The sequence below is a fragment of the Trichechus manatus genome, unplaced genomic scaffold (genome assembly GCF_000243295.1).
Source record: "Trichechus manatus latirostris isolate Lorelei unplaced genomic scaffold, TriManLat1.0 scaffold00088, whole genome shotgun sequence".
Classification (NCBI taxonomy): domain Eukaryota; kingdom Metazoa; phylum Chordata; class Mammalia; order Sirenia; family Trichechidae; genus Trichechus; species Trichechus manatus.
In genome coordinates, this window is record NW_004444024.1 from 6,761,585 (window position 1) to 6,773,013 (window position 11,429).

Consider the following 11,429-nt stretch of genomic DNA (forward strand, 5'->3'; position numbering starts at 1 on the left):
CCTCATTAACATAACTGCTACCTATCCCACCTCATTAACATCATTTACAACACAAAAGAAAATCATATCAGATGACAAAATGGTGGACAATCACACAATACTGGGAATCATGGCCTAGCCAAATTGATACACATATTTTAGGGGGACACAATTCAATCCATGACAGATGGAGAATTTGGCTTTGGTCAGGAGTAGTCCACATGGCCTAAGAGGAGTTAGGGGGAGATGTCCAGAAGGCAATGGGATACACAGATCTGAAGATCAGAAGAAGGCTCTGGGATGTGGGAGACATGGGATGCTTCAGTGTAATCTTGAGTTCTGGTTCCTTCTTATTAACAGAGAAGGGGCTTGGTTCTGGGAAAGATGTGATGGGGTAAGGGTGGAGTTACGCTAATCTCAAACAACTCCTGGCTCACCTCTGACTTGGTTTCCCCCACAGATGGCCTTTCCCTGCCACAGGTCCATGAAATCAAGATCCAAGACTCCGTTCTTCCTTCTGGTAGGCCTGAGTTTCTTGGCACTGCATCTATGGTTCCTCCAGGCCCAGAAGTCCCAGCAGGAGGAGGCGTGGGATCTCCGGATAGATGCTCTTGCTGCGCAGCCCTCAGCGCTCAACCCAGGGCCCCTGTGTGTGGCCAACGCCTCTGTGAACTCCACGCCCGACTTTGAGCAGCTGCCTGCCCGGATCCAAGACTTTCTGCGGTACCGCCACTGCCGCCACTTTCGGCTGCTTTGGGACGCGCCAGCCAAGTGCGCGGGCCGCCGCGGCGTCTTCCTGCTCCTGGCGGTGAAGTCATCTCCCGAAAACTACGAGCGGCGCGAGGTTATCCGTCGCACGTGGGGGCAGGAGCACAGCTACCGCGGGCTGCCAGTGCGCCGTCTCTTCCTCCTGGGCACGCCGGCGCCTGAGCACCGTGAGCGCTCGGAGCAGCTGGACGCGCTGGTGAGCCTGGAAGCGCGCGAGCACGGTGACGTGCTGCAGTGGGCCTTCACCGACACCTTCCTTAACCTCTCGCTCAAGCACGTGCACCTGCTGGATTGGCTGGCGGCGCAATGCCCACAGGCGCGCTTTCTGCTCAGCTGTGACGACGACGTCTTTGTGCACACGGCCAACATGCTGCGCTTCCTGGAACAGCAGCAGCCAGACCGCCATCTCTTCACCGGGCAGCTCATGGACGGCTCCGTGCCCATTCGCGACAGCTGGAGCAAGTACTTCGTGCCTCCGCAAATATTCCCTGGGAAGGCCTACCCGATATACTGCAGCGGCGGCGGCTTCCTCCTGTCCAGCCACACGGCCCAGGCCCTGCGCAGGGCCGCCCACCACACGCCACTCTTCCCCATCGATGATGCCTACATGGGCATGTGCCTGCAGCGTGCAGGTCTGGCGCCTAGCGGCCACGAAGGCATCCGGCCCTACGGCGTGCAGCTGCCAGGCACCCACGGGTCCTCCTTCGACCCTTGCATATACCGTGAACTACTGCTCGTGCACCGCTTCGTGCCCTACGAGATGCTCCTCATGTGGAAGGCACTGCACAACCCCAAGCTGAATTGTTCCCGGGGTCGCAGGGTCTCCTGAGGCTGGATGGATGGCGCTGGGTGCATGTGGGGCTCAGACCCTGGGCCTCCGCACATGATGTTTTCCCTACTGAAAACGTGCCTTTCTAGTTCTGGATATCTCTGTCTTACCGAGCTCAGTGGATCTGAACCTGGCTACACATTGTAATCACCTGGGGAAGGGGGGACGGGGCTGTTAAAAAATACCTATGCCCTGGCCTCATCCCAGAGGTTCTGATTCTGCTAGTCTAGGGCGGCCCCAGGCATTTGAATATTTTTTAAGTTCCCCAGGTGATTCTAATGGGCAGCCAGGATTGAGGACCACTGCACCAGAATGCTGTCCATCCTTCCAAACCCAGCTGCATTGCCTTCTCCAAGAAACTTTCCACTCACCTCACTCCCACCTCAGTGCCATCTCTGTACTCTCCTGGACTGTTCCTGGCAGACTGTCACTGCCTGTTTAAGAGGCCATTTATTATTTAATTTCCAGCTCCTCAGAGGTAGAGAGAGCACCTGGCCTGGTTCATTCTATAGCAGAGTGGACACTTGAGTCAGTGTGGGCCAGGAGCAAGGGAGGTGTGAGGGGCCAGGACCAAATGTCACCTGTCAGGTGTAGTACAAATATGAGGGGTTATCATTTCCTCTGCAAATGGGTTTGGCTGGAGCTGGGTTGACAGTCAGCAGATGACTCCCGCCTCCCAGAAGACAGTCTAGCGTTGAGACCTAAAAGCCACACCCCTAGAGTCAGAGAGGTCCCTGACAGTCTTCCTCCCACCCAGCACCCAGTTCTTCCTCCAACCCCAGAACCCTGTGAGGTCAGTCTCCCCACTGTGCAAAGTGGAAACATGCAGCCCAGTCAGAGTCCTGACTAATCCAGGGTCGTGTGGTCACTCCCAGACAACACACCCTTATAGCCCCCTCCATGCTCAGCCAAACATTGCCAAATGTACGCTGGTGGGCAAATTCGTCCCTGATTGCAAGCCACTTGCCTGTTTAAGGGGCCATTCCCCACTTGATTGTGAGCTCCTGAGAGATAGCGAGAGCAGAGGATGGCAGAAAAACAAAAGAGTTTCTGAGTCACTGTGCAGAGCAGAGATGCCCACTACTGACTCAGTGCACACTATTGTGGGAGAACAAAATAAACATTTTTGGTTTTGAGCCTCTGGATTTCTGCCAGCTCTCTGGCACAGCAGCCTTGCCTTACTCCAGGTAACCCCTTGTGTTCTCTCTGTTCTCCTGTTCCTCCCCAACTCAACTGGCTGCTCTCAGAGGGAGGGTCTGACTCTTATCAGGGCTGGCACAGATTTACTGGGAGGGAACCAATAGCAAGTCCCAGCATCCCCACTCTGGGAGCTTCAGCAGGTCATTTCACCTCTCTGAGCTTCTTTTTCCATGGCGATAGCCCATGTCAGAGGCCCGGTGGGAGGGCACTGTAGTTCTTCAGGCTTACTCTCTGCTGCAGGAGGTCAAAAAAGGCAGGAGAAGTAAATACCATCTAATCAACCTTTCTGCAGCCCGGGCCCTGGACCCCCAATAGCCATGGCCGCTTCTGCCTTGCTGGCCTTGCTTTAGGGTTAAGTGAATGAGTGGATAAGTGCTCATTTGTGCTAATGGTGTAACTGTATCTGTTAGGATACTGTGTTTGTTCTTATTGCTGCTGTAACAAATTACCACATGCTTAGTGGCAACACATTTAGTATCTTACAGCTCTAGAGGTCAGAAATCCAAAATAGGTCTCAAACTGGGCCAAAATCAAGGTGTCAGCAGGTGTGAGTTCTGCAGGGTGTAGGAGAGAATCCATTTCCGTGCCTTTTCCAGCTTTTAGAGGCTGCCTGAGTTCCTCGGCTTGTTCCCTCCTTCCATTTTTAAAGCCAGCAATTGCATGTTCTCACCTCTCTGCTTCATTGTCACGTATCCTTCTCTAACTCCCTACCCTTGTGATTACATTGGGTCCACCTAGATTATCCAAGATCATCTTCCTATCTTAAGGTCAGTTCATTGGCAACCTTAACTCATTCTGCAACCTAACTCTCCTTTGCCATGTAACCTACCATATTCACAGGTTCCGGAGACTAGGATGTGGAGATCTTGGAGGGGCCATCCTGCCTATCACAGTGCCCAATAAGTATTTGCTAAATAAGTGAAGAAACATTGCCCTGCTTCCCTCACACAGACACCCCTTATGCAGACTCCCATTCTGGAAAATTGAATATCATTAACCCTGAATTCCTTCCTCCTATAATGAGCAGAAAGGAGTCTGGGTTAAGTGCTCAGCTGCTAACCAAAAGGTCAGGGGTTTGAACCCACCAGCTGCTCTGCAGGAGAAAGATGTGGCAGTCTGCTTCCATACAGACTACAACCTTGGAAATCCTATGGGGCAGTTCTACTCTGTCCTGCAGGGTCGCTATGAGTCAGAATCGACTCCATGGCAGTGGGTTTGGTTTTTTGATTTACAATGAGCAGCTGCTGTTTATCTAGTACTTGTAAGACATAAGAAAACAAGAATGCTGAGGCCAGGAGAGGAGAAACTTCGTATCCTCCAGAAAGTGTGAATTCTATGCGTTGACAGCTTCTTCCCATCTCTATGATGGGCCAGTAGATAATCTCCGTTTTACAGTTAAAATGAAGAGGTCAACATTCAGGAAGGTCACGGCTCAGAAGGTTCAAAACCGCCGCAGTTATGAGCCTGCTGTGTGACACTGGGGTCCTGGTTACCTCGTCTCTGAAGCTGAGCTGCTCGCGTCACCAGGTCTGGGGAAGGTTGCGGGGCGCTCCTGCAGCCCTGGCATCGCGCCCACCTGTTGACCTTGACCCCTACGCGAAGTTCTGCTCATCCGCTCACGCGCCATGCGGCCGCTAGGGGGCACGCCTCGCACACGGTTCCTGCGCGGAGACGGCCTGGGAAGCGAGCTTTGACCGCAGAGTGGCGCCTGGGCCCGCGGGGCGCCTTGTCCGCGGGTCGGTGGCACTGCTCCGGGTCCTCGAGTTCTGCTTCGGCAGCCTATGGCCTTGTCCTTCCCTCGGGGAGCGCGTGGGCGTCGGGCAGACCTGAGGCCTCGGGGCGGTCGATCCCGCCACCAGTCCTGGCTATGGGAGATTTCGGGCGGCGCAGAGATGGGAGTGGGGCAAGGGGGAGGAGCAATGGGCAGCCACAGCCCCTGGCGCCCTCGGAGACGTTCGATCTGCGGGGACCACTGAGGAGTCCACAGGGATTTGCCGCTGGAGAGGAGGACAGACATAGCTTCCCCGGGCCTCAACCGCCAACCCTGCACACCCGCTTCCGGCGACTGCGGGATGCTGGAGAGGCAAATCTGGGCCCCCGGAGCGAGTGCTCCCGTATCCCATTAATCAGCATAACCTTGTACCCAACCTGACAGGGGCCTCAAGAGCACAGAAAATGATGGGCCGACCTCACTCACGAACATAGATGCAAAAATCCTACACAAAATGCTAGAAAACGGAATGCGGCCATAGGTTAAAAGGATACAATGTCAGAACGGAGATGGGTTTATCCCAGATGTTCGAGTGGGTTTAACATTAGAAAACCCATGAAAATATATAAAAAAGGAAGGTCAATCAATGCAGTGCATCACATCTAGAGAATTATAATAGTCTCGGATCCAGGAAATTTTTTTCAAAAAATTGGATAAAATTCATTTATTGGCAATTTTTTTTAAAAATTCATTATTGTTGAGAATGTACATAGCAAAACATACACCAATGCTACCTTTTGTACATGTACAATTCAGAGACATTGATTACATTCTCAGAGTTGTGCAACCATTCTCACTCTCCTTTTCTGAGCTGTTCTTCTCTCATTAATACAAATTCACTGCCCCCTAAGGTGGAAAATTTCATTTATTCATAATTGTAAAGAAACTATTAGTAAAAGGTGAAACCTTAAAAGCATTCTCTTTAAGAGTTGGAACAAGACAAGATGTGCCAATCATTACTACCTCTTGTCAACATCATACAGGAGTTGAGAGCACAGTTGTTGTCAGGTGCTGTCAAGTAGGTTCCAACTCATAATGACATCATGCATAACAGAACGAGACACTGCCCTATCCTGTGCCACCCCCACAATGGTAGGTATATTTGAGCCCATTGTTGTAGCCACTGTGTCAATCCATCTCGTTGAGGGTCTTCCTCTTTTTCACTGACCCTCTGTTTTACCAAGCATGATGTCCTTCTCCAGGGATTGGTCTCTCCTGATAACATGTTCAACGTATGTGAGACAAAGTCTTGCCATCCTCGCTTCTAAGCAGCATTCTGGCTGTACTTCTTCCAAGACAGATTTGTTCATTCTTCTGGCAGTACATGGTATATTCAATTTTCTTCACCAACACCAAAATTCAAAGGCATCAATTCTTCAGTCTTCCGTATTCATTGTCCAGCTTTCACATGCATATGAGGTGACTGAAAATATCATGGCTTGGGTCAGGTGCACCTTAGTCACCAAAGTGACATCTTTGCTTGTTAACAAACTCTAAAGAGGTCTTTTGCAGCAGATTTGCCCAATGCAGTACTTCATTTAATTTCTTGACTGCTGCTGGTGTTGATTGTGGATACAAGTAAAATGAAATCCTTGACAACTTCCATATTTTCTCCATTTATGATGATGTTGCCTATTGGTCCACTTGTGAGGATTTTTGTTTTCTTTATGCTGAGGTGCAATCCATACTGAAAGCCGTGGTCTTTGATCTTCATCAGTAAGTGCTTCAAGTCCTCTTCATTTTCAGCAAGCAAGATTATGTCATCTGCATATCAAAGGTTGTTAATGAGTCTTCCTCCAATCCTGATGCCCCATTCTTCTTCATACAGCCCAGCTTCTTGGACTATTTGCTCAGCAAACAGACTAAGTATGGTAAAAAAGATACAGACCTGGAGCACACCTTTTCCGATTTTAAACCATGCAGTATCCTTTTTTCTGTTCAAATGACTGCCTCTTGGTCTATGTACAGGTTCCTCATGAGCACAACGAAGTGTTCTGGAATTCTCATTCTGCACCATGCTAACCATAACTTATTATGATCCACACAGTCCAATGCCTTTGAGTAGTCAATAAAACACAAGTAAACATCTTTCTGGTATTCTCTGCTTTCAGCCAAGATTCACCTGACATCAGCAATGATATCTCTCATTCCCCGTCCTCTTCAGAATCTGGCTTGAATTTCTCAAAGTTCACTGTTGATGTACAGCTGTAGTTGTTTTTGAATTATCTTCAGCAAAATCTTGCTTGCATGTGATATTAATGATATTGTTTGATAACTTCTGCTTTCCATTGGATCACCTTCCTTTGGAATGGGCACAAATATGGATCTCTTCCAGTCAGTAGGCCAGGTAGCTGTCTTCCAAATTTCTTGGCACAGTACGGCAAGAAAGAGGTACAAAAATATAAAGATTGGAAAGAAAGAAAGAAAACATTAACATCTCAGAGGTTTGCAACCAGATCAGATCCAACTTTCCTCTTGCTATAACAAATTATTGCTATCTTCACTATTATGAAATGAAATTCTTAAATAATGTAATCTTGTGGGGTTGTTAACCATTGTCATAAAACAATATGTGTACTGTTTAATGAGAAACTATTTGTTCTGTAAACCTTCAACTAAAGTACAATAAAAATAATATAATCTACCTACATATTTATTTTGAAAGATCAATATAATTTCCTAGTTGTAATGTAAGAGATAGATAAAAGAAAAATACTTTAAAATAATATGCATTTTGATGTGTAAATTCTTAGACATAAAAAACTCCCCTGTAAATTGCAAATCTCCCCCTAGGGGGCAGTACACTCCATTGAGAACCATTGGTCTGGGTAGAAAACCAACACCCCACCCTCCCCCGCAAATTCAGATAATTGTTTAAAGTTAATAAGAAAATTTGTCAAGTTTTCCAGATACAAAATTAATGTCCAAATAGAATTTAACTTCTATATACTAGTTACAAGCAGTCAAGAAAAGTCATTTTAAAATTCTACCATTTATAATAGAAATAAAAAGACGCCTAGGACTAAATCTGAAAGATATGCAAGAAAATGATAAGCTATTTTAAGGTATTTAAAAAACACCTAAACTAATGTAGAGAGATAACATGTTATAAACCACCTGACTTCTTTGTATCCTTACCACAACAAGGGAACAGGGATTATTATCATCCCAATTTGGCAGATGTGGAGACTGAGGCCCAAGTAGGAGAATAATCTGCTTGAGGTCATACAAATCAGCTAGGCATCAAGGGCTAAGGGCCCCAGCCTCCTGCCTGCCACTACTGGGCCCTGACCACTGCCTTAGCCACCATGCCTGACATCCACCACCACCAGACTCCAAAATGCTGGACTCGCACAAAGCCAGAGGCAAGGTCTCTGGGTTCTAGAGAGGAGGAGGCAGACAATGACTTGGACACCTAGTCATGCGGGCGTCCTAGGGGGCGTTCTATCTCCCATTTTATCCCAAACTTCAATAAAAACTTACTAAAAATAAAAGACAATTGGAAGCAACCAAGATGTTCTTCAATAAGTGAATGAATAAACAATCCGTGGTACATCCATATAGTGGAGTACTATTTGGGAAATAAAATGAAATGAGCTATCAAGCTATGAAAAGACATAGGGGAACCTTAAATGTGTTAATAATAACCATGCATCAACAGTGATTCATCAATGTAATGAATATACTACAGGAATGCAAGATGTTAATAATCAGAGAAACAGTGAGCAGTGGGGAGAGTGGATATATGGGAACTCTCTGCACTTTCCGCCCAATTTCCCTATAAAACTTGTTCATGCCTTCAGTGGGAGAAAAACTGTCTCAACCCCCACCCATCTCAGTGGCACTTGGAAGCAGGTGGCAGCAGCCCTTTGAGGCAGGAGATGGGGCATCAGGCAGGAAGAAGGGCAGAGCTCAAAGGTGAAGCCCCCACCTCATTTCGCCAGATAACAACGCCACACCTACCCAACTCCTCAAACCCTGAATAAAAGAGCAAATTGTGATTATAGGGAGACAGGAAGTCAGAGCCTGAAGGGCCTTGAAGAATGGCCTCCGTGTTCCTACCCCAATAGGTAAGAAAGTGGGCCCAGGGAGGAGCAGTGGCCAGTCAAGCATCACACCCAGGTCTGTGGCAGAGCTAGGAGCCCAGGCATGACCCCAGCTCAGAATCCAGCCCTATAGTGGGGACAGTCAGTGAGGCTTTGAGGTTTGAATGATATAGGCCAGCGGGGGGGTGGGGGGATGTTGGGCGGTGGGTGTTCTGAATAATGTCCCACCTACTTCATTAAATTGAGTAGCATGGGTCTCATACCGCCCGACAACTGGACTCTGAGGTAAATAGCCCACAGAATGTCTCATAGGGGCATGTGTGAGGATATTCATTACAGCCTGGTTCCCTGCGGCGGAGTGCTGCGGACAACCTGGGTGTCCATCCTCCAGAGAGTAGATGGGTAAAGGGTGGTAGAGAAGCATCATGGAGCACTACACAGTTTAGACTTTACACACAGCAACAAGGAGGGATCTTAAAAACCTACCGCAGAAAGTCAGAAACAGGAGAAGATAAAATTACATTTATGCAAATAAACAAGACCTTATCTTAGAACACATGCAAACAGATGCACACTAAACACAGCGGGATGGTTGCCTCTGCCAAGAGAGGCATAGGAACGGGGAATAAAAAAATAAGCCGGAACAGGGCCTGGTGCCAACCAGAGGTGATGTGTGCCAGGGACTGAGGAGTGGTCAGATCACCTTCTGCCCCTTGGGTCCAAACCAGCACACGAAGTCACTGTGTGGCGGAGTCGGGTATGGAGGCTTCTTCTATAAGCGTAAGGAGCCCTGGTTGTGCAGTAGTTAAGAGCTTGGCTGGTAACCAAAAGCCACTCTGCGGGAGAAAGATGTAGTCTTGGAAACCTTATAGGGTAGTTCTCTTCTGTCCTGTAGGGTTACTATGAGTTGGAATTGACTCGACAGCAAAGGGTTTGGGTTTTTTGTTTGTTTGTTTTTTTGTCCTCCTATAAGCCTACATACTAAGGCTGGGTGCGAGGGAAAAGGGTCATGAAGGAGGAGGGGAGCTGTCCAGGCACAGAGAGCACTGGAGGAGCTGAAAAGTGGGGTCAAAGAGACCCCTGCCCACCTTGGCCTCCAGCCTTGCAGCAACCCCACAGGGCTTTGCCTAATGCCCAGGATACCCCAAAGGCACTCAGGGTCACCTGGGGGCTCTCCCTCCCCACCCTGGCACTCATGTCCCACAGATGAAGGGCACAGAGCTCATTCTTCGGGTTTCTCCAGAAGGCATTTGGAAGCACAGCTAGCCCCTCGGATAGAGAAAGCACCCTCACCACTGGGTTCTTCTATAATTGGATGGGGGGTAGGAGCTCCAATATAGAGAAATCAGAAGTTCTGCTACTCCAGGCAGGCCTGTGTTTGTTCTGAGGCTGCAGAAGCTGGTCACATCTATTATACTGAGACTGGGTATATGGGGGCAAGTGGGTTGGGCTGACTCTGCAGCTACCTCCCAACCTGGCCTCCGCTATATCAAAGACCCTGCCTGCTCTCCTGCTTCTTTAGGAGACACCCTTGGGATGGCTGTGAGGCCCTTCAGTGCCCAAGCATAAAGTGAGGACATAGCCCCCCTCAGTCCCTGCAGACACCCCCTACCCAAGGCTAGGTGTGTACTGCCTGGCCTGAAGCCAGCAGACCAGGAAAAGTCTCAGAAGGATCAGCCCTGCAGCTCTGTGGCTCTCCTTTTGCCCCACACTGCAGGGAAAACCGCCAACCCCTTACTTAGTATTAAATCATCATCCTAATGATTTCTTTAGAGATAGCCCTCCCCACCCTGGGACAGTCATTTACAGAATTATTCTGTAGTATGATGACTTTCCTCTCCCCTCCAACCTAGACTCAGCCTTTCCCTTGAATAACAAACAATTCTATTAGGGTATTTTTCCAACAGAAGGGCAGTCTTTCAAGAAGGTTATTTCTGATGCTTCCAAGAATGCAGAAATGACATCAGTTTTTTAAAATGTCATCCTTTATTCTTTATTCCTGGTCTCAAGAGTTTTAAGCAATGGAGTAAGGGATTAGATATGTGCAGTGCAGTGAATTACTTAATATGGCCCTTCTAGACACAGTCTTTGTAACTTCCACCAAATGACTGGGTAGGGCTATGCAAATGACATGCTTGTGGCCCACCAAGGGGATTGGATAGCTTGTTAATAATGTAAATAAGGTGCATGGCACTCTTGTGGGGGGGGGACCATGCAAATGAGGTGTATGGAACCCTAACAAGGGGATTGGTCAGTTTTGCCATCCTACTAGTCTTAAAATGAGCCATCCCAGAGGCAGAAAGAAGGGACCTCACAACCAGCAAAAAAGAAGAGCCAGGAGTGGAGCCCATCCTTTGACCCGGGATCCCTGAGCTAAGAACCTCTTAGACTGAGAAGACTGAGAGAGAGAGCTGTAACACTGGAGTTGGCGAGAGATGACAAGAAGCAGTGGCAGAGAAATGGTGGCAGCAGAACCGGGAGACTGGCAGGAGACGGCACTGTGGACTTCCTGGACATGGAGTAAGAGAGCTGAGTGTCTTCGGGGAGGAGGCTTGCTGGTGGAGTGGGGTGCCTCCAGGCACCTACTGGTGGAGCTAAAGAGCTTTATAACACTTGCCAGAGCAGGGCAGAGGCTGGGCCAATGGGCCCGAGAGTCGAAGGGCCAGAGAAAGGTATGCCTGCAGGCACAGCTGAGAAGAGGCTATCCTGTATCCTGAGTCATTTCTGATCCTGAATTGTAACCTGTTATTTCCCTAATAAACGCTGTCATGGTTTGAATTATGTCCCCCCCAAAAATGTGTGTATCAGTTTGGCTAGGCCATGATTCCTGGTACTG

The 11,429-nt window shown here is 48.6% G+C and overlaps 1 protein-coding gene across 1 annotated transcript; it reads left to right on the forward strand.

The window, feature by feature from the left end:
- The first annotated feature begins 439 nt into the window (after window positions 1–439).
- Window positions 440–1,576, forward strand: B3GNT6 (UDP-GlcNAc:betaGal beta-1,3-N-acetylglucosaminyltransferase 6). Its single transcript, XM_004381988.1, has one exon. It carries the CDS (start codon window positions 440–442, stop codon window positions 1,574–1,576), a length of 1,137 nt encoding a protein of 378 aa, XP_004382045.1.
- Window positions 1,577–11,429: the final 9,853 nt, after the last annotated feature.

Bases quoted from the DNA above. Each gene is read 5' to 3' on its own strand.
- B3GNT6 (XM_004381988.1), top strand. From the start codon at position 440: ATGGCCTTTCCCTGCCACAGGTCCATGAAATCAAGATCCAAGACTCCG.